This window comes from Lepisosteus platostomus, chromosome 5 (genome assembly GCF_059453375.1).
Source record: "Lepisosteus platostomus isolate fLepPlt1 chromosome 5, fLepPlt1.hap1, whole genome shotgun sequence".
Taxonomy (NCBI): domain Eukaryota; kingdom Metazoa; phylum Chordata; class Actinopteri; order Semionotiformes; family Lepisosteidae; genus Lepisosteus; species Lepisosteus platostomus.
In genome coordinates this window covers 6,291,714-6,316,099 of record NC_142615.1, presented here as the reverse complement: position 1 = coordinate 6,316,099, position 24,386 = coordinate 6,291,714, and the positions used below count along the sequence as shown (strand labels likewise).

The 24,386-nt window shown below is 34.8% G+C and overlaps 1 protein-coding gene across 3 annotated transcripts in view; it reads left to right on the top strand.

The window, feature by feature from the left end:
• The window catches only part of LOC148662739 (guanylate-binding protein 5-like), a 30,779-nt gene extending 6,676 nt beyond the window's left edge, over nucleotides 1-24,103 (top strand). For all 3 annotated transcript variants that reach the window (XM_088631303.1, XM_088631305.1, XM_088631304.1), the window contains exons 3-9: nucleotides 2,698-3,120; nucleotides 4,474-4,722; nucleotides 5,363-5,493; nucleotides 7,296-7,588; nucleotides 8,613-8,784; nucleotides 16,005-16,084; nucleotides 22,236-24,103. In XM_088631303.1, the coding sequence (XP_088487429.1) occupies nucleotides 2,711-3,120; nucleotides 4,474-4,722; nucleotides 5,363-5,493; nucleotides 7,296-7,588; nucleotides 8,613-8,784; nucleotides 16,005-16,084; nucleotides 22,236-22,991 (2,091 nt within the window). In that variant the 5' untranslated portion in view covers nucleotides 2,698-2,710 and the 3' untranslated portion in view covers nucleotides 22,992-24,103. The remainder of the gene's footprint in view (nucleotides 1-2,697; nucleotides 3,121-4,473; nucleotides 4,723-5,362; nucleotides 5,494-7,295; nucleotides 7,589-8,612; nucleotides 8,785-16,004; nucleotides 16,085-22,235) is intronic.
• Nucleotides 24,104-24,386: the final 283 nt, after the last annotated feature.

The window sequence follows — 24,386 nt, the reverse complement described above, 5'->3', positions numbered from 1 at the left end:
TGATAATTACCACTGTGCTGAATATTCCTAATTCAAGATAAAGGTGAGGTTGATCTGTGTGAATTCAAATCCAGATTCCTTCAGTTTATTAAAACAGATGAGTTTATTAGAAATACAATTAATACAACAAAGGCCTTTGGAAAGGAAAGTGGAAATGGTTGGAAATAGAGAATTTGAAAAGTGCAAGTTGCTAAGTTATAGAGTAGTGTTAACAAAGTCAAATTCTAATTTGAGGCAGAAGGCATCATGTTACATTAAGTCTTTATCAAGATAAACCAAACACAAAGTTAATAAATACATATATATATTAAGGAACAGTGCAAACTAAAAAAGCTTTGCGTCCGTATTGCTTATGTCTTGGATAGCGGGGAAGTAGGCATCATCTGGTGCGGATTTGTTAAGTAGAAGACTGCTGTGACTCTGCTCAGAAGCTGATCCAGAGTTGCTGTGGAGCTCATGTAGATGGGCTGCTGGCTGGAGAGGGTGGAGCAGTGGATCAGACTTTACTCCTCTTGTCTAGCTGAGCTCTTTGTTACTTCTTCTCCCTTGTCTGCTGAATTCCTTTAGACTTGACATCCACTAGTAGGACCTAAGGTCTTCTAAAACTTCCAGACTTCCAAAGTGTGGCTCTTGGCTTGCTCTATTGATTAGCCTCAGACAAAGACATACCAGAGTCTTTTCTTCCAGGGTTCTGATTGGCCAGTTCAAACCTGTGATTTGCATATCTTGCCTTCAGAAATTTTTATTGCTTCTAACAGGAAAGACAGGATAAAATATCCAATAATTGAGAAAACTCAAAACTTCTTCTGAGTAAAATTTACAAAGTTAATATTAGATTATTAGATTTCTGACCTACTCATGCTTTGCCCATTCATTTGATACCAAACAAGTACAGCCTGTTTATTTCTGAAATGATAATGATGAATTATATTGTATTTTAATTTAATAATGTAGGTTTAAGCTTTCGTAAGGGAATGAAACATGTGGCAACACATCCAGTACTTAATATAGTCTTTTATCAATACAGAATGAAGGATGCAATTTTAATAGGTCAAAATTCTGACTTGCTTTACAAGCAATTGGAGAGGATTGTATCCTCATGTATTCACTAGACTCAAACCTGGACCCTCAATCGATGTTGATGGATCAGAAAAATCTGAAAAATCCTTACAGTAATGCTTGTTGTAACCAGGATTCCAACTGTTCCAACTGTTTAATTATGAATTGCTCTTTAATTTAAGACCATACAAGTGATACAGTAGTTACAGGCATTTGCTCAGATATCCATTGTTTCTCTTAGTTTAATGCAGTTGGTTCTGTTTCTTTTAAATGTGATAAATAAAATATCTATTTATGGATGATTTTAAGGTATGTTTGGTCAGTTCCTTTAAAATGAATCTTAAAAAAAGTCCTTCTTGCATTTCTTACTAAGTAGTGGCCCTTAAATTATGGCCTTGTGTCAGGTGTTGGGAAATCACCTCTCTTGACTTGAGAATCACTAGCCCTGTTTTGTTCTTGGCTAAATGGTTTTATGTCTGTTTCAGTACAATTCTTATCTCTCCTTGAGAGAGGTTCACAGTCCTTCTAGCCTTTGTAGAAACTCAAAGAATAATAAATTCCCCATTATTCAGAGATGCAGGCATGCAGACTTGTTAGCAAAGTGTGGAACAAGCTAGACAGTAATATGGTTAAATTTAACAGCCTGTGTGACATTGTGTGGGTTTTAGCGACACCTTTCACCGGTTTCAGGCTCAATATCCCAGACAGAAGTAGAAAGTCAGCTTGTAGTCGCTCCATATTTAGCTTTTCGGAAGGTTTTTAGGGCGAATGTTAAAACTCAGTTAAGGATTTTATTTCTCTGAAGTAGAGAAGAGAGGATTATCTGAGCTGAAGGCTCATGGTCCTGGCATGAATGCTAGAGTAGCCACTTGAGCCTTTAATATAATGCTCCTAATTAAAGGTGATGATGATTAGAGAGATATTCACTTGGCTGTTAGGGAAGAGTGATATTGGTTTTCTCGTGTGGGGCCCTCTGGTGGTGATTAGAGATTTGGGTTGTGATTCGGGAGGTGAATTTATTTTGTTTTCTATGTGACACCTGTCTTTATTTTTCAAGAAACAGCTGAATGAGTCCCCAGATCAATTAACTAACTACCAAATGGGAAAATTAGCCAAATGGCATTTTTCATATTTGTATTGCTCTAATCGAGTATAACCATAGGCAAACCAGTTTTCCCACAGGTCACATTTTTATGCCATCCAGTCAGAGCTGACTTCATGGTTTCAAATAATCTTGCATAAATCAGACCTCTGTCTACTCCCTTAAGTTATTTGTGATCACAAAATAATGAATGTTGCCTAGCTGCTGTTGAATCAGGAGTTAGTCACCAACTTATAACACTGTTCCATTATATAATCACTTCCAAGTTATGACTTTGACTTATAATGCAAATTTCAGAATCAATTTGTATTGCTGGTTCAAGGAATTGTGATAATGTGTAAAACTAATCAATATACATTAACTGTTGACAGCTATAGTACGTATACATGTTTTTACAGTCAATTTGTTGTGGCACAGGTATCCTGAATGAATTAATAAGAATCAGAACCTATAGAATTTTTACAAAATTCACATAGTATAAAATAGTGAAAAATGAGTTAATGTATTCTTAAGTTAGTTTTCTCTTATTTTACCAGGAGCAGAATAGGCATGATGGCAACTCCACAGATATTCATTGAGATCCAGAATGATAAAGTTGTACTCAATGAGAGGGCAGCTGAAGTTCTGTCAGGAATGACAGGTGTTGCAGAGGTGATTGGCATTGTGGGTAAGCACAGGACTGGAAAGTCTTACTTGCTGTCTCGGTTCTTTAATGAAGACCAAGGATTCAAAGTTGGACATGGAGTGGAAGGATGTACCAAAGGCATTTGGATGTGGTCCAGACCACACCCTTTCCACACAAATGCCTGTCTCCTGCTTCTGGATACTGAGGGATTGGACGACTGTGAAAATAGGCTCATAACTGATAAGACTATATTTTTACTGACAACACTGCTGTCCAGCAGTATAATCTTCAACATCAAAGGATGTATCGACAGAAGCGCTATTGAAGAAATTCTGTATCCTTGGGAAGAAAACATTTTAAACTATACAACAATATAAATTACTAAAAAAGAAATCTTGAGCTTTACATAATCCTCCAATTTCATGAGCAGATTTAGTTTTCAGTTTAAAGTGAATTCTGGGGTGAGCTGTGGTGATCTTTGTTTATGCTGATTTGTGTCACCCATGATGCCCAGTACTGTTACTGTACCAGCTGTGTGGAGTTGTCTAATTGGAGAATTAGTTAATATCATTGCTGGGTCACTTCACTTCACCCCTTTCAGTACTGAACCACAAGTACATATGTGCAGTCAGAGTGTTAATGAAGTCTGCTGTAAAATATTTTTTATAATCTTATGACAGCTTCTAATCATATTCTAATCATATGAAACTGAAACTGAAACAATCTAATTATCTAGAACTGCAAAAGTCCAATAAAAGCCAAAATAAAAGCCAAAATCAGATTTCTGGAGCATTTCAACAGGACATTACAGGAAAAAAAGGACAATGAAGACTTATATTGGAATTTAAAACACATATCAAAATTATTGTTTCTGACTAACAAAGAGATTATAAATAAGAAAATATTATTATCCATGTTTAAACCAGGTGGTGCATTGGCACTGTGATTATCATTGCAGCCTTGCAGCACTGGGGCCCTTGGTGTAATTCCTGGGGTGCTCTCTGCATACTCTTTGCATGGGTTTCCTCCAGGTGCTTAACCAAGTGGTTTGGTAGAGTTGGCCCTGGTGTGAGTGTATGCCCTGTGATGGATTGATGTCCTGTCCAGGGTGTATCCTGCCTTTTGCACATTGATTCCTGGGTAGGATCCATCTCTCCTGGGACTCTGAAATGGACAAGTGCTTATTGTAAGTGATGCAGTGTTAAGAATTTTTCAAATAATAATAATAATAATAATTGCTTACACTTATATAGCGCTTTTCTGGACACTCCACTCAAAGCGCTTTACAGGTAATGGGGACTCCCCTCCACCACCACCAATGTGCAGCATCCACCTGGATGATGCGACGGCAGCCATAGTGCGCCAGACCGCTCACCACACATCAGCTATCAGTGGGGAGGAGAGCAGAGTAATGTAGCCAGTTCATAGATGGGGATTATTAGGAGGTCATGATTGGTAAAGGCCAATGGGGAAATTTGGCCAGGACACCGGGGTTACACCCCTACTCTTTTTGAGAAACGCCCTGGGATTTTTAATGACCACAGAGAGTCAGGACCTCGGTTTTACGTCTCATCCGAAGGACTGTTCAGTGATTTAAAAATATCAGCAATGTTAAACTCTATTTTTTAATTAAAGGCCATTATCAATGTGACGTCATAGATTTTTTTTTTCCTGAAACCCAGTACAGCTGCCTCTTACAAGTTGTACATCAGATGTCTTTCGTCAGTGAGGAGAAAAATAAGTCACTTAAAGATTACCTTCCGAACTTGTTCTATATACTGATAAGAGATTTCCAGTTTGAAGAATTTGATCATGATAAGTTTAAGGACAAGTTTCTGAATGCCTTGGATAAAGAAACAAAGACAAAATATAAGGAAGTCTTTGACAAAACAGAAATTCATATTCTGCCACAACCAGCTCTTGGGAAAGCGCTCAAGTAAGTATACTTTTTATTTATATATAATAATATAATAAACTATTCAGGAATTGCCAAATACTTAAACATTTTGTTCTTGTTTTTGAAAGTTTGCTGTGCTTTATATAATTTCTCCTTTCCAGTGTGTGTACAGTATTTGAAAGGAAGGGTCAAATATCATCTGTACTCAACAGACTCTGCTTACTTCTGTCTGTAATTTCCTCTCAAACTCAAACCTTCTGTTTTTGTTGTCCCCTCACATCCTTGCTAATGTATTAGGATTTGTTTTGGTGAGGAAAAAACAAGTGAGACACAATCTATTCATAGATCATCTTTTCTTCCTTATTTGCTTTTCACCTCTGCTAAACAGTTTTGTTTTCTGTCACTTAGTCTTACCCCTGTACCCCTATTATTTTGATTTGCCTGACATCATAATATGATATTAATTATCACTCTAATTATTATAATAATTATAACATTCTACTGTTCCTAAAATCCTATTCTATCTTACCTGATGGATCCACATTTTAAGTAGTAAACTATAATTTATAAATTTAAGTAAACTATAATTTCTATTTACATTTCTTTATTATATGTAAGTTTGGTAATAAGAGCATGCTTACTTAAGTGTTTTTAACATATGTACTTGATTCTTCTTCAGAAAACTCCCGGAAATAAAAGATGAAGATTTAGACCATGACTTTCTAACATCACTCAACACCTTTGTGACCACTGTTCGTGATAAACAGTCTGCTCCCAAGGCAGTGAAAAGTCTCGTCTGCACACCAGGAGGTAAAGCCTTCACAAGCAGCTCTGTTAAATGACAGTGGATATTCAGTTATGCGACTGTTGTCAATTACATCTCTTGATTTTCTTGTTCAAATTCTAAAAATGGAATGAGCTGACGTAAAAAAGCACTTTTTTTAGCACTTTGGCTTTACACTTTGGACAGTACACCTGGCTGAGGAACTGACAGTGCTGGTCGGAGATTAGTGTTGCCTCCTTACTGAAGAAGGATGAGCATGAGGGACCTGCTGCAAAGGATGTTGGGGTGGAGGGAGGGGTCTGTTACATTGGCACATTGAAAATGTCTCCATTTTCATCCTTTGTTTTAGCATATTTATGGGACAAATTAACCTCTTTTATACTGGGAGGTAATAAAATAAAACACATGGTTTTGGTTCCCCAGAAGTATATAGTGTATTCAAGAGTGATCATTAAATGAGTAAACTAAGATGTCAATGCATAGAGAGACTTGGCTGAACCCATGTTCCCAGGCTATAGGGTGAGGAAACTGTAAGCCCAGTTCAGAGAAGAGTGGCTGAGGGGCTGGTGCAGAGGTGGAGACAGGGGGAGGAATGAATTCATGAGCAAGGAGGAGAAAACGTTTACGTTTACAGTATATACACTGATATAAACTGATCATTGTGTCAGTGCTGGTGTACATTAAATAAATAATAGTAAGGAAAAATTGTCACATTTTGTAGCAATAATGTTTTGTGATTGTATGTATGATTCTTCTTCTTATAATACCTTGAAGAAACTAGAATTTAAAATGCAGTCCTCATCAGAATTCAAAGAACGAATAATTACATTGCAGATTTCTAATTGCAGTTTCATTTTTATTCCTCAGTTTCTGGTGAAAGATGTGATATTTTTCCTGAAAATACATATTTGCTTTGTTACATTTTCGTGCAGAAATGTGTTTTTTTTTAAACAGGGACAACCAATGAATTTTTACATCATTAATGTTTCAAATAATTCTGAATGTTATCACTGCAATTGTTGCAATACTAATGTGTTTCATTACTGTATATTGATAGTAATAATATGAAAAGTGTGTTAATGAAAGAATATGTATTTTTTAATTAAGGAAATTACTTCAGGAATGCTCACAAATTAGAGCAGCTGAGGGAAAATCCATCTTTGTTTTTAATGTAAACTACATTAAAAACTAATTTTATTAATTTCTGAAAAATCAGTTAACCAAATGTAAAAACTCGTCTCAGCACTTATTTTACTGCTGAGAATATAAGAAATGAGATATAAGCAATCTTCTGGGAAGAAGTCAAAATGTAATCTCACCCCCTTCACCAGGTGGAAGAAGATTTCCCAGAGAGAAAGAAATGCTTCTGTAATATCAAAAAAGTCCATGTGGCCACTGACAGCAGCACCTGGAGGACACAAAGGTTCTCCAGTATTGGACTCATTCAGTGAAGAAAGGAAACTCAGCCCCTTGGTCTTTAATTTCCTTTGACATGTTGCCCCAACTTTATGTCTGGGAATGTCAATCAGATGTGTCTCTTAATGCCTCAAAGTGCAAATATGGATCTCACACAAAGCATGATAAATATTAATGTTTACTGCCCTGTAATATTATTAAATATTTTTAAAATCCTGGAAATATTACAAAGAACTTTTCATTATTTTATTAAGTGTTTGAGGCATTAAAAGCATTACAGGTGCTGTCAGTTCCAGTAATTACTGGTTGTATTATTATGGTTTTTCAGTATAAATATACACATTTTGTTTGTTCTCATTTGCTTAATCTCAACATATCACCACCTGACATTACTCTTTTCCCCTCTGTGAAGCCTTTGTGGAGCTGGCTCGCTCCTACATCAACATGCTGAACAAACAAGACAATGTCTGTCTGACAGTAGCTGCTCTGGAAATGAATGAGGCCTGGATAAACAAAACATTTCTATTAGCAAAAGATAACATGGAAAATATTGTAACAGAGATGGAAGTTCACCTTCCACACAATGAAGATGCACTGTGCAAAGACTACAATGAAAAATGTGACAAAGTAATTGAGGAGTTCATGAAAAAACTGGAATATACCAGCGGCACGAATCAAAAGGAAGAAAAGAAGAAGGAGTTACAGGTAAATCTAAAAAATAGTTTGTCATTAAATACTAAATACTAAATTAAAATATCAGTAGAGAATGAATACTGTACTTGATTTCATTGTTAAATAGTTCTAACTTGTTTACTTTGTTTATAAAAAGCATACACATTTGCTACATATAAATATCAATAAGGCTGAAATGCTAATATTTTCTGAAAACCTGAATATCTCCCATCTTCCTAAATAATTTTTTAATCTAGTGAAAATAATTACACTGTTTATTGAAGAGCAATGAAAGTATAAGTGTCTAGGTTTTACATTAATAGCTACTTCATTGCATACATGAATATTAATTAGTCAGCAGATAGGTGTGTTATATGTTCTTTGGGATAGCAAAATACTGAGCTCAAAGCACAGATGACCAATGTTAACGAGTTCCTTAAAAATCTGTATAAAAAGCCAAAATACATGGGTTTTTTTATGCAAGAATGGTGAAGGTTTGCCCTGCTTGAGTAAAACAAATTGCCTGGTTAACAGCAAGACTCATTCATGCCATCAGTAGTCCAGGAAAAAAAAACAGACAACCACAGACGTATTTACTGATCTTTAGGAAGTGATGTAATAGAGAATTAGAGTACCAGAGGTTAAAATCAACTGTGTCACATTAAGGAACAGCAATGCATTGCAACACATTCACTAATATTTCCCAAGTAACATTCGCCTCCTAAATTAATTTTCATCATGCCATGCTGTGTGTTGTATCACATTTCGCAAAAGTTTTTCAAATTGATTTATCATTAACAGAAAAAGAATACAAAGATGCACAAGTTTGATAATAAAATAAAGGGAAAGGTGACATTATGGTTTTGTATGCCTTAGTAGATATGGTCTAGTGCAGAAAAAGGAAAGAACAAAGTGTATATCTTCATTGAAGCAGCAAACATATTGTTAATTGAAACTTTAGGAAAAGCACTTTAGGAAACCTGTAATTATTGTTTATAATCCCTTTTCTTTGCTTATTAAAACATGAATTTCCATCAAATTTTACCATTCCACTTAGAAACTGAAAGACCAATGGCTGAATGAACTTTGTAAAAAGAATTGCATGAAAAGATTTACGAATCTAAAGGATAAATACACTAGAGGTCTTCAGAATCACAAAGACAAAGAAATATTTAATGAAACAATGAAGAGCATAAAGAAGATCAGAGAAGAATACTTCATGTTTCACAGTAAGTTAAATTGTCGGCTCAATTTAATTGAAAACAATACTTTTAAAGTTGTTTTATCAATTGTTACAGTTTACTTCTGTTTTTTTAAGAACATTTCAGTACACAAAGAATGAGCTCCCATGGTGCTCTTAGTTTTTGGCCTGACGTGTTTTGTGCACTTCAGTGTTTAAACTCAGTGTTTAAACTTGTTTCCACAAGGCTGTACCTTTAAACTGTTGCTTGGTATGACTGCGGACCAGCAATTGACTTTAAGTTGTCTTGTGTCTTCCACAAACGCAGCAGAAATTTAATTCTCTGCTCAAGGATCGTGGTATATTTATATGATACAGTATACAGTATATACAGAAGCAGCCATTCAAGGTTCACAGTACAAACCCGTACAGCACGCAACTAACCACAAGCCACCTCGGCATATGCCACGGTACGTGATTGGCTGTCCAAAAATACCGACAGGGGCACTCGTGGTGCATTGGTCAGTAGTGAAAAGATTTGATCATTTAATCTGTTTACTGTGCACATTATAATCTGCTTAGTATTGAATATTTATATGGAATTTTACCACTAAAGGGAAATTTTAGTAGCTGAGCATAAAAAGAAGAGGAACATAACGCATCTGAAGGTCATAAACGATATTAATTTAGGAACATAAACATATTACTGTATGTAAACTGTACTGTATATGGCTGGTCTTGGTATTTTAAAGAAAAAATACACACCAGTATTCCATTTCTCCCTAAACATTTTAAGCATCAAAGTCTTACAGTACATGTGGTTATTTTGAAATGTTTTTACTTGCTCCTTCTGACCATATTACTGTACATTTATATACTTCGTGAAAAAATGATATTTCTAACCTTTGCTAATACGCTCGTTATCGGATAAACAAAAGCATACTTTTAGAATTGGATAAATAGGGAATATAAAATGGATTTGTGTATCTAAATAAATTAATAACGGTATAGCTATAGTTCTATATTGATATGTGTATTGCTGTTTCAGTGCATGTCTTATGATTTGCCTTGGCGGCGTGACAGCTTAAGTGACTGATATGTAAGCATGAGGTTGGATGTTTCAATCCAGCAATCTCTGTGAGTTTTCTTTTGACAAATAAACATTTCTTTGAAAAACTAAAATAGCAAATATTATGGACACTACAGTATATTGACATTTTTTATATTGCTAAATATCACATGTTCGTACCGTATGTAGACAGTGGTACCACAGGTTGTAGGGCGTAAATCCACATGAGCCCGAAAGCCCTACATTAACGTTGTGCATTCACCTGGTGCTGCGCGGTTTACATCTCTCTCTGCAGGAGTGCTGGCTGTGCCGAATCAAACCGGTCTCACTGTTTTTTTCAAAGTAGGATAGGACGAGTCTTCCAGCAAAAGACACTCCACCTTCCCCCACGGACACATGTTTTCTTAGTAAAACAGGTTCACAGTGCGAAGCTGTGTCAGTCTTCTGTGTAAAGAAAATCGGTTTGAACACCATGGGGGCTGTTTTTAATAAGCTGCTGAGTAAAGAATAGGAATTTTCCTGCTGTCAGCAGTATTGTGTATATAGTTTTTTGTACAGGCTGTGAAAAGTTTCACAAAAAGAGGTCTTTAAAATTAGGCTGGTCAAATGATTATTTTAATTCTTAAAAAATAAATCAAAAACAAGATATAATGTTGTGTTCCTACTTAGACATTGCACGACTTTAAAAGCTTAAAAAACAGGTTTCGATAGTTAATAACCACTTTTTAAAAATGGGTGATTTTTCTTCCTCATGATCAGCTTAGAATCTCTGTTTATGCTGTAAGGTTTTTACTACTTAATTAAACGTTTAAAATACACGAATTTCATAAACACAACACACGTTTCGATTAAAAAAAATAATATTCTGTTATCTTCCTGGTATGTAGAACAGATCAGCAGGTTTTTTTTCCCGTATCAGAGGCTCTGAAAACAGTGTGCTGCCCACTGCACTGTGTCAGAGGGAGAGGTAGCATTGGAAAGGAGAAAGCGCAGAGCTCAATAATGCACAATGGCTGTGAAGCACCAATTGCGTTCATAACTTAGTGTTTAAAATTAAACAACGTAAATAATTTTCTTTGACTTCTAAGTCCCTTTATTATCATCAAGCACAGGTTTCTTTTTTGATGCCATCGTTAGACAAAGCAGGAACTTATTGTACTTTCTAATGACATTACATGTGGAAAGATTACAGATTACAGATTTTAATCGTCTTTAATTTTGTTATACATTTTAGAAAAGTTTCATCTACGCATACACCACAAAACTATTTTCGATTGTATTTCTGAATGCTATGTATAAAAAAACTTTTGAATGGCTGCATCTGTATTACAGACATTTACAACAAAGACATATCATAAAACATTTACATATATTGTTAAGTTATTACTTTAAATATATACTTTAAATTACTGTAAATATATTACTTTATTTTATATAACACCTTTACAACTGGCATCTCAAAGTAATACAGGATTCTGGCTATCAAATTCTGAACATATTGGAGATTGCTCAGTGTGGAGTTAAATAACCTAGTGAACAGGATGTGCATCTATTAATTGTGTTGAAAAAAGCCTTTCTTGATTTCTCTAGTTCCTAGTTTCTCTATGTTCCCTTTAAAATAAACGATTATCCCACAATGCTGTGTACTACATGGCCAGTAGGGAAACTAAAGGGAAATTTTAGTAGCTGAGCATAAAAAGAAGAGAAGCATAAAGCGTGTGATGGTCATAAACTATATTAATTTAGGAACTGCATCAGAGATATTTTTTTAACTGCATTACATTGGGGAGAATCAGTATAGCTTACATTTATATAGAATGTATAGAAATACATTTTTCCTGCATCAAAGTTTAATTTGTTCAGATTCCCCTACATTACAGCCCCAGTGCTGCAAGGTAGCAATGCTAACCACTTCACCACCATTAAAAATGGATGGATATCTTAGTTATCTTTCTAATTCAGAGGTTTGCATGCATAATTTAATTTTGAGAGCCACTGAGACATCTGGTACTACTGTTGTATTTATGAAAAAAAACATACAAAAAGCATACTAACAACTGTGCCATCCTATTCCTTAGTTAATACATTTTATTTTTATAAACAGTTAACATTTTTAGCAAAATATTTTGAATTATATTTACCCTATTTTTTCTTTAATTTTGTATTTAACTTATTTTATGATAGAAAGATTTAATGTACATTTGAACAATAAAAATATGGTATTACAAGATGTGGGGAAAAGTGCAACAATTTATTACAGTGCTAAATTTAATATTATTGATTACTAATAGTTTATGCTAACACCTAACTTTCTTAAGTAGATGTATTAAAAACAGGTGGGTAGCTGCATCAGCATGCATAGGCTGCAAAGGAACAAGTAATAGGTTTATTCCATGCTGAAAAAAAGAAGAAAGAGAACACAACGTTTCGGCCGTGGAGCCTTCTTCAGGTCTTGACACCTGAAGAAGGCTCCACGGCCGAAACGTTGTGTTCTCTTTCTTCTTTTTTTCAGCATGGAATAAACCTATTACTTGTATTAAAAACAGGTTTGGCCAGCCTAAGAGGGGGGGTCAGCTGACACTCCTTCATACACTCAAGTGAAAAATTAATAATGCCAATATAAACGTCAAATTCTCTCTCGCTTTGGCGATTTTGAAAAAAGTATTGAAACAAGAGAGTGAGTGTTTTTTTTAATTCCTGGTGGAATCGGGCTTCCATTAGAATCAAGTAATAGGTTTATTCCATGCTGAAAAAAGAAGAAAGGTACACATTCCATAAGAATCAGCACCCTTATATAGCGCCTTTATATAGCGCCTTTAAAGGTGGCTTCTCCTTGCACTTTGACAGATCGTCTGTAAATTAATTTTTGATTTAAAGTTTGACAGTAAATGTTTATATTGTAACGCATACAGCCTCCATTTCTTTATAACATTTTTAAAAATCGTTTGCGCAGTCTAAGGGGGGGGTCTGCTCTCATTGACAGCTGACACTCCTCCATACACTTAAGTGAAAAATTAATAATCCCAATGTAAACATCGTATTTACAATTTGTTGATAATAAAAATGTTAAGTTCTCTAAAGCTTTCTCAGTCACGTACGATAGTTTACCCATGGAGCTGTGTAAGCATGCGAAGGCAGCAAAATATCAGCTAAATTTGAAGTTGTGACACCGAAAATATTATTAATAACCTTTTAAATCTGAAGGGAGATCTAAACGGATCCCCACACGATCAGAGGGCAAGACGGTGATTACTCATTGTTATTAAAAAAATGACTTAGATTCGAACATGTTGTGATATTTAGAAATATAAAAAAGTCAATTAATTGTCCATAATATTGCTATTTTATTTTTTCAAAGAAATGTTTGTTAAAAGAAAATGCATAGCACTAGCTGGATTTGAACAGCCAACCTCTCACTTAGAAGTCAGGCACTTAGACCATCACACCACTCACATGATGAGTGGAAAATTAAATATTTTCGTTTTCAAAGAATGTGGACCAGGGTAATACTTTGAGTTTACAGCTTGTCCAAGGTCATTCGTTATGAATACTATTAGTAATATCTTTGGTAAAGACTTTGATGGCGACAGCTCAAACGCTGTACATGAGAGGTTGAGCTTTATTAGCTCCACCTTGCGGAAATTCCAGATACTATTATTTTACTTGCGGTACCATGTGGTATTATGCAAGAATATACGGTATTAATACAGTATTATACGGTAACTTGAGTTATACCGCGACAAGCGTTATAACGCAGTATCGCCCGGTTGTTTTGAATGGCTGCTTCTGTAACTCCACCTGGCGGTTTTATAAGGTGATTCCGGATACTTTTAACATAATCTAATTTCCAAGAGGTAAAATGCGGTATGACCTGAAATGAATTGTTATGACGCATGTTTGATGCAACATGCCCACCGCGTTGTACCGCAGTGTACCCCGCTTATTTTGAATGGCTGCATCTGTAGGACAAAATATTTAATCTCTGCATCAAAGCATGAAAAATGATGTTGGAAGCCTTTATCATTGGATAAATTGAAAGCACTGGTCAGTTGAATTTACAGATTATTTTAAGAGCTCATCTCACATTGATTGAAACACTTGTGTGTGTGTTTTTTTTAAGTATGAATACTTATTCAATCAGTTATTTTCTGGTTTATATCCATAATTCATTTGGCAGGATCTGTAGAATTGGCTACACTTTGATATTATAAAGTATTTTGTGCAGATCAATGGCATAAAATCCCAATTAAATACTCAATTATTCCATATAGTAACCCAATAATAGATAAATATATCCAACGGGAGTGAATGCTTTTGATAGATAATGTATTAATTATATAAATAATGAGAAAGCAGCAGAGTGAATTCTGAGGTTTACAGAAATATTTGGGCCATTATTTTGAAGAAATGACTTCCATCATCACCATCAGAATGACAGTGACCCGAAACACACCATCCCAGCAAACCTCGAGTTATCTCAGCTAGTCCAAGTCAAATCCAATTAAGCAGCATTTAATATAATGGGGGGGGGGATAGAAAGAATGGACAAAACTATCCTGTTTTGCTCATTAAAACATCTTATTAAAGCATCTCAAGTGATTACGTTTTTAACTTAAAGTGGATGTGTCTCGGTACTTATGTTGACTTGAAATCAATGGAACACAAAGTAAGTTGTTGTTATAATCTGATCAAACGTATGCATAACTTACCCAGAAATAACATATGGACGATTTACCAGGAATAAAATAACTCCCCAGAGTTATGCAAGATTTACATAAATCCAATATTATGTAAAATCCTGACCTGGGCGAAATAAAGACTTATTAAATATGAATTTTCTTTTAGCTTTATTTACACATTTTAACAGACAGCCTCCAAGTAAAAACCAAATGCTCCTACCTTCTGAAAGTACAAACTGAAAACCTTGAAAAATGGGCTGAATTATTCTAATTATTTCCATAATCTTAGATGTAGAAGTCAGACATGTTGGTCTGTAATCACACTTGGGTCAGTTTCCTCACTCTTCTTGTGGCTGGGCTCTATACTGGCAGTGAGCCTGACTGGAGCAGCTGTTGGCTCATCAGAACCCCTTCACTGCAGAATGTTATTGTGCTCTTCTGCCATGCCTTCCTGATTTTCTTGTTGAATAACCTCATGCCTTATAGGAGAGTCAGGGCAAGCTATAGGATCACCTTGTATTCTGCATTTTACTGAATACTCTGGTGAGATTCTGCCTTGTTAGAGTATTCATTAATTTTAATTGATTAAAAAAACAATGTAATCATTTCGTACAGGTTAGTAATTTTTAAGTTAAAATAAAGTTTCCTTAACTCAGTATATCTTGTGGAGAAGGGGACACAGAATCTCAGTCTGGTTACCAAAAAAAAAATTGTTCAAATATTTAGTTGTAAGTTTACAGTTTTCTTTCCTACTGATGGCAGAGCTGAAATCCGATGGAAGTAGATCCCAGACACAGTCCAATGTTTTAAGCAAGCCTTCCTTCAAGCCAATTGAAAAGCAGTTCAAAAGGCTTACACATTAAGCACTAATACCTTCAACACTGTGCTATGGTTTACCTGTTCTAGAGAATTACCTTTATCAGTTCATGTGATATGAATGTCATGAATGTGAACTCAACAATCTCTCCTTTCTGGTGTGAGATAATAGCAATTTATTTAGGTTCTAGGACTCACAGAATACAAAGAGATTTCACTTCTGACAGCTTAGTCTTTCCTGTTGTACATGCAAAGATGTTCTTTCTATCCAAGATCCAAAACTGTATGAGATGTATCCGATTTGTTTGACTTTTAGTGCTGTCCTAAAATTATACAATCATTATTTTCATTTGAACTAACCTTTCATTTTTTTAATAATCCTGTCCTGTTGTATATTGAATCGACAAAACACTGTGATTAATGAATACAAAGTTTTGCTATATTTTACTGGTGCTTGTACTGTATTACAGGGGTTGTCATGCATTAAGATTCCAAAACAAAAATAATTTAAAATTTCTGAAATTCTCACTGAACTTAATGAACATAAAAGGTATCAGTCATTCACTTGAGAACTACACATGTGTTTATAAAGACACATTTTCTAAAGATTGTGTACATCTTTAAACATTGATATTCACAGGCTAAGTTTTTTTTTTAACGTGCTTTATGCTGTTGGAGTAAAGCACTTAAAATGTTTTCATTTAGGGTCTGATGATATAAGCAAGACTGTGTTTTCTGAACTTGGCACCCTTCACCTGGACCCTTTGCTTAAAGACTCCTTGAAGGTAATTGTCATTAAATTAAAAACTTCTTATTGAATTGTTTGGTCCACCGGTTTACTGAAAGACCTGTTACAGAATAGTGGTACTATTGATACAGATGCAGCCATTCAAAATGCGCGGTACAAACCCGCGGTATGGTAATCTACCCACAAGCCACCGCAGGGCACCGCGGTAAGTGATTGGCTGGCCAAAATGACCGACAGGGGCACTCGTGGTGCATTGGTTGGTAGTGAAAAGATTTATTTCATTTAATGTCTTTACTGTGCACATTTTAATCCGCTTAGTTTTGAATATTTATATGTAATTTTACCACTAAAGGGAAATTTCAAATTAGCTGAGCATAAAAAGAAGAGGAGCATAACGCATCTGAAGGTCTAAAGGTTTAATCTAAATTAAATATTAATTTAGGAACATAAACATTACTATATGTACGTAAACTGTACTGTGTATGGCTGGTCTTGGTAGTTTAAAGAAAAAATACACACCAGTCTTCCATTTCTCCCTAAACATTTTAAGCATGAAAGTTTTATGAAACGGTACCCAAATATGTGATTGCTGTATAGGATGAATTTTAATCTTAAAAAATTATTTAACACGAAAATTAAGCTGTTTACATCTTCCGCCTGAGAACAGTCACCCGTTGCTACCCAACGCAGAAACACAGCCACTAACTAGCAAAGAGAGGACATTAGCTAGCCAATATGATAAAAAAATAAATGATTATTTTGTTTATTTCTTTTGCACATTTATTTGAACATTTCCATCGATTGTACAAGCACTTGTAAACTGTCCAATCCCTAGTTCATCAGGCATTTTCTTTTATACTGCGGGCATTCTCCCGGTCTGGTGCCGGTCTGTGTCTTCTAGGATATAATGCCAGCGAACTCTTGTTTTTATGTCCACTATAACAGACAATCTCCTTTGCTTTTAACCGAGCGTCTAACCCCTCTGATTGGAGAAAAAAGACGTGCTGGTTTGCTATACATACTGTACCAGGAAGATGATTTCTTTCTATTCGAAACGTGTATTTTAAAAGTTTAAGAAGTAAAAACCTTACAGCGTACACAGATTTCTAAACTGATCAGGATCGTTATCTTTGTCTTATCCATAATGTTCACCACTCTGTCCAGCAAATTAATAATAAACTTTATTTTATATAGCATTTTAAACGAATAAGTAATTACATTGCTTATAAACCTAATCACTTTTTCTACATAAACACAGCGTACTTGCTCTCTGAAAATGCTTTTTCTTTTTATTTACGCTCAGATTTCAACTATAGATCGTATTATTATAAACTTTCTTGGAAAAATGTCTTTTATGTAAACCATGTTTGCTATTAATTCATTTAGGGCTAGAATATGTTCATTGTCTTCCAATCGAGTCGAGTTGACATTAAAAGCTTGCCACGCCCGGACTGTTACACCAACGCATTAGCATGTTAAAGCGATTTCATTGAGAAGCCTAGCTTTCTTAACTAGTAAGTACTGTACTTCCTTGGTTTTGGAGGGGGAGGTGTCTTTCGCTAGAAATCTCGCCCCCTTCTACTTTGAAAATACCTGTGAAACCGGTTTAATTTGTCACAGCCAGCCCTCCCGCAGAGAGAAGGGTTGTACTCGTTAATGTCTTAGCCGGAACACATCATTATATCTCATTTTGTATTTCTATAAAAAAATTGTTTGCCCAGCCTAACACTATTGTTGTTACTGTTTTTATCCTGTAAAGCGCTTTGAGGAGCACAGCTTTCTCACCACTTAGATTACTTGTTGATACCATCCTTACACAAAGCAGAAACTTCTTGTATTTTCCGATGACATACAAGTGGAAAGATTACAGATTTTAATCGGCTTTTTTCTGAACCAGGGAAAATCTGATCATGTTTCTCTATAACAATAAAAAACTTTATTTTACATATCACCTTTAAAAGTGGCATCTCAAAGCAATACAGTAGATGTAAACCACAGATTACAGAGTAAATACCCAGACAAACGCAAACGCGTTTTTAATAAAATTATTTTATTCATTCAGCAGAGAGAGCGTAAAACCTGGGCGTAACAGCTGTTCCTATTTCTGATCACTTGCTCTCTGGATAAACGTCTCACCTGTCCTGTTCTTTGTTTTCCTAATTTGCTGATTATGCCTTCTGCGATCCACTCCTGCCCTCACACCTAAAGAAGACTATATTAAATTTCTTTGCGCGGTCCATTGTGCAATTAACCCTTGTATGTGCTGTCCTTAAGGTGATATCACATAAAGGTGATATGTAAAATAATGTTTTTTATTATTGTTATAGAGAAACATGATCAGATTTTCCCCGGTTCAGAAAAAAAGATCTAAAGTATACTAGTTTGTCACTAGTATACTTTTAATACAGTCTTTGCTGTGCTCTTGGGGATCCTTGTGATATTTCGAGCTCTGGTTGAATGATAAGTGTCGCAGTTTAAATAATTTTCGTAGTTAGAAATTATGAAACGCTCTGTTAAAAGCAAGGGAGTTTTTATGTCCGTTGCAGTAAAAGAAAATGCCTGACAAAGTAGGGCTTGGACAGATTCCAAGTGCATTTTTGCAATTTACGTTGCATTGTCCATTGTGCTGCTGTAATACAGTTTAAATAATTTAAAGTCTAAACAGTATCAGCTTTATTTATGGGTTGCAATTTTAAAAAAGCCAAAAAACGCACTCAAAATGCAATTTAGAGCTTTCTGGCAAGAGGAGACACCCAAATTAATAATGTAACATGCCACTGTTTGTGCATGAACAAGGTTATACTGCTATTTCCTTAGATACGCGATTAAAAAAAACATTTTTTAATCCCCGGCAGAACACATGCCATAAGAATCAGCGCTTTTATATATCGCCTTTAAAGGTGGCTTCTCAAAACGCCTTACAGGATAAAAACAGCAATAACAGCAACAACAACAATATTGTATTTCATTGCACTTTGAAAACCAAGTAATACCTTAACTATATGTGCAAACGTTTTATGATATGTCGCTGTTGTGAATGTCTGTGGAGTGTATCTTATTTGCCTGTCTGTCCTGGCTCTCTCGCTCGCCCTCCTCCCTCTCTCCCTCAATTCAATTCAAGGTGCTTTATTAGCATGACAGATGGATACAATCAGTGTTGGGTATTTACTTTGCTTTGAGATGCCACTTTTAAAGGTGATAAAAAAAAATCAAGGCTTTAATTTGCTTTAACTCCGCAAGTCTGAGTTCTCGTGTCTGTCCTATCCGAACTTGAAAGTATTACAATATGTATCTTTATAGCAGGTGGTGTACAGCTTTTTAGTATAGATTACACTTTTCTAAAATGTATTTAAAAAATAAAAACGATTACAATCTAATCTTTCCACGTTTGATCCCAAGATCCCAAGAAAAATAAATCTAAACGGGGAGAAAGCTATGCTGAAAGTTTATTAAGATACTTAGAAGACAAAGATATCAATTTATGTTGCATTTGTCTGATTGTGAATCAAAAAACACATATATTTAAACCCGCGTTTGCGATTTAAATCAAAACGCGATTTAAATCAATATAAATGTTTATATTGTAATGCCTAGGTGACTATTCATTGTTATTAAAATGACTTAAATTCGATCATGTTGTGATATTTAGAAATATACATTTGTTTGGTGCGAGTGAGGTTTTATTTAATCTCTGACGCAGGGAAACGTTTCATTTTTTCAAAGAAATGTTTGTTAAAGGAAATTCATGGCTCCCATGGGATTCAATCACAGACTGTGTGACATGGGAGTCAGGAACCTAATCCACTGCACCACCAGCAAGGTCACATGCAGAGTGCTGAAAAAGCACTACAGAAACATTATCAACAGACAATGTACAGCGTGCATTATTCTTGTGTTGCGGTACATGAATATAATTATATCGTTATTAATTTCTTTAGATACGCAATTCCATATAATATTCCCTTTTAATCAAATTCTAAAAGTATGCTTGTTGACTCCGGTATCACGTTAGTTAAAGACTTCGATGCTTAAAATGTTTAGGGAGAAATGGAATATTGGTTTGTATTTTTTCTTTAAAGTACCAAGACCAGCCATATACTGTATGTTTATGTTCCAAAATTAATATCGTTTATGGCCTTCACACGCGTTGCAGTATGCTCCTATTCTTTTTATGCTCAGCTACTAAGATTTCCCTTCAGTGGTAAAATTCCATATAAATATTAAATACTAAAACGGACACCATAAAGACGTTTACTGTAAATCTTTCTACGACAGACCAACGGACCACGAGTGTCCCTGTTGGTCAACCAATCACGTACCGTGGTACCGCGCGTCATCGTGCCTCACAATGCGCGACGCCGTAGCCAATTACCTCTGGTACGTGTCTGTACCGCGCACTTTGAATGGCTGCATCTGTATGTTTTCTTTAAAGTACCGAGACCAGCCATATACTGTATGTTTAAGTTCCAAAATTAATATCATTTATGGCCTTCACACGCATTACAGTATGCTCCTATTCTTTTTATGCTCAGGCACTAAGATTTCCCTTCAATGGTAAAATTCCATATAAATATTCAATACTTAAACGGGCACAGTAAAGACATTAAATATACATATACATACTATATACAGTACAGTTTGCATATGGTAATATGTTTATGTTCCTAAATCAATCTCTTTTATGAGCATGTGAAAGGCATGGTGAATCGATTCTCAAAAATTACTGTACTTTGCATGATTGGAAACAAATGCGTGATTGCGAAATGCTGTGGTGTTACTTTTACAATACTTTGAATTTACACTTACAGCTTGTCCAAGGTCATTCATTATTAATACTATTAGTGATATCTTCGTTAAAGACTTTGATGGCGACAACTCAAACATGAGAGGTTGAGCTTTATTAGCTCAGGAAATTCCGGATACTATTATTTTGCTTGCGGTATTATAGGAGAATTTACGGTAACTCGCGGTAAACTGCGTAAAGCGCACCACAAAATAATGCGGTATTGCCCGCGCATTTTAAATGGCTGCATCTGTATATAAATCACAACGTCTTTCACTAGTACAAACTTATGTGCAAAAATTGCTTCGGAAAATAAGATGCACAACATAAAGCATTGGAGAAATGCAAGAACACATTAAGAAACAGTCTCATGACTTGAATGATCTCCTAATTTTGCAGTGCAGTGTTTTGTCACTGTCACTTATTAAGTAGACCACAGATTTTGCTTTTAATTATCTTGCAGTCTGTGGGAGAAATTGTTTTGAAATTGGAATTTACATGAGCTAGAGTTTACAGTTTTTCAGGGTTGAACCTAATTTACTCTCCAACTTTTTTGGAAAAAAGCTAAATATTTTAGAGGCCACAGCACACCATATTTATATATTAGTGTAATAAAAAAATGTATATGCTTTTGTATAATATGGTTTAGTCATAATAGATATAATAGGTCATGATTTTAAACATTTAACTCACAAAGTAAAACAAATATCTGAATTTCACATTAATTAATCTGTGGAAAGATGTCAATACTTTTCTGAGGATGAATTAACAGACATAAACTGTTACACTAAGGAGAAATCAGCTGAATGGATCTACTATCACTATCTTACCATCATCACGGATTCACTGAATAATACTTTAGGTTCTTTGTCATTTTTTCCAAAACTGTAATTTATGATGTTTTAAATGAACACAACAGATCTGGTAATTGCATCTTAACGTAAAACATTTGAAAACACATAAAACTAAATCAGTATAAATATTTTATTTTTTTATTATGATAGCAGTTGGTACACTATCAAAAAACTAAATAAACTGCATTTACCTTTTTAATCACAAATTGGAAAAAAAAATTAAACCTGAAGGCACATGAAATCTGGTAGATATGTTCTGGATGTGGGTAAATAACGCAATGAGAAACCTAAATATAGTCTGATCAAGAACCATTGATCACAGGACCATTTTCAGGGTCCTGTTTTGTGTGTCGAAGTACATGAGATATCAAATTGGTACGAATAAGATACAATGTTTTATTATGTAGTAATATTCTGTAAATGTATACTAATTGTATAATATATAATATCTAAAATAATTCTGATTCTTCTAGAGGTTGTATACAACTGTGTTCCTTTATGTTTAGTACAATGCATTGTTTTTTTTTTCTAATTTCTGTGTCTTTCAACAGAAATTCACATATTACACAGTCCTTCTGTACCACAAAAAGAAGATAGAAATTGACAACTTTGTGGGATCTATGAAAACCCTGGCAGAGGGCATTGAAAAAACCCACAAGGGCACTGCAGTAGGCAGCATTGTGGGAGCTGGTGTTGGAATTGCAGGATCAGCTGCTACTATTGGTGGGATACTACTTGCTCCTTTTACTGCTGGTGCCTCTTTAGCACTTACAGTTGGAGGGGTTGTTGCAGGAGTAAGCGGTGGTGCCACTGTCCTAACCTCAGATATCACTAAGTACTTTGTTACCAAGAACAAGACAGATGATGCTAAAAAAATTCAGGAAGAAATACAGAAACACATGAGGGAGCTCCAAAACATAATTGAATATGTTGGCCAAATGATGAAAGTATTTAGAGAAGATCATGCTTCTTACATTGAAAATATGGCAAATAATATGCTGTGCCAGTGCTTCCAGGCTGTGAACTTACTTGGGCCTTTAGATGACATTATAGCTGCGGGGGCCAGCGTTGCAGGCCGCGTTGTCAGAGTGGCTGGTGGAATTCTTGCCGCAGCCACCATGATTTTTGATATAATAATCATTAAAAATAAAGCAAAGGAATTCAAAGATGGTTCTGAAATTGCTAAACAAATAAATCATTTGATAACAGATGTTGAAAAGGATCTCAATCGAATTGATGAGCACATACAAAAGTTTCAAAAACTAACTAGTACAATTTGCTGTGATAATTTTGAAGATCTTGCTTGACCTATCAAAAACAATGATTAAAAGAAATTACAAAAGGAGTAAGAGATCAACCGCACAAATTAAGAAAAAAAAACACAAATCGAAAAGTACAGGAAATAATGCAGTAGAACTTCAAAATACTGTAGTATCCACAGCATTCGTCCACCCAAATTCCATGTAGAAGTAAAACAATCTTAAAGCATATTTGGTTCACAGTAAGATTCAGTTTCTAAAAGACACTTTGTCATGAAAGATGTCAATATCCACCAATGCAAATACGTTAATCGATGCACAGCACTCATCATGTTCTATTCACTGAACCTTTATGAATACTGTAAATAAATGAGTTAGTTATTGCATTGAATGTATCAAATGCTACTAAATTGGAAAACAACACAATGCATTCAATTCAATGACTGTAAAATAAATGCAAATCATTCAAATTAATACTACAGCATTTCCAGAAATTTCAAAAGTGATAATCAGACAAGCGAAGACATCAAAAGAAGAGACACGGTGTACGATACAAATGCTACAAAAGAAAGAAATGAGACTCTGGAAACTGTGTGAATGGATAATCTATTGTGAATCATGATGACACCATGCACTGAACCTTTAAACAACACTGCACTGTAGTCAGAAGGCTGCCTACACATCTGAAAGAGGACTTGCTATTACACAAAAAATTGAAGTCATTTAAGTCTGATAAAATCTTAATACAAATTGAAATTAATATTTAATATTCTCCTCTGTAATGACATTCAGAAATACTTCAGTCATGTATTTTGGATACATACTACCTGAACACAAGTTTAAAATTGTGTATTGAATATTGTTCCATTTCTGTTTAACCTAATTCAGATGTCTGTGAATAGAACATGCTTTATTTTGTAGCTTAGACAGATCGCTGTGACTGAATGTATACTGTTTTCCTCTGTAACATGTTTAATGTGTTTTTTAATAAGATATAAATGTGGGAGGTGGGAATGTAAACCAAGATACCCAGCCATGTTGTTAAATTGGATTCATTGGCTATTTTCAGGAAACAGCTGGATGGAATCCTCAGATTATCTGTTTTTGATTATTGTTTGATGTTGTTAAATAAAGAACTATCTTTGAAATTAATAACAAAAGTATATGTGCTTTTTGCTGAATAGTTAATTCACTCGTACAACATTAAATACAGTGCTCAAGCTGATTTTGACATTTCATCAAATACAACTAGAATGGGGTTTTGTTTATTATTTTAATTATAATTTTGCCATTGAGACATATTTTAAAAAAGGCATCTTCCTCTCTTACTGTCTCTTCTTGTAAAAAAAAACACTTTCTCCTATATAATAACTTCCATTTTGTCTCAATCTTATTCTAGTGTATTTCAAATCACCTTTTATAGATTTATAGAAATGTACTCAT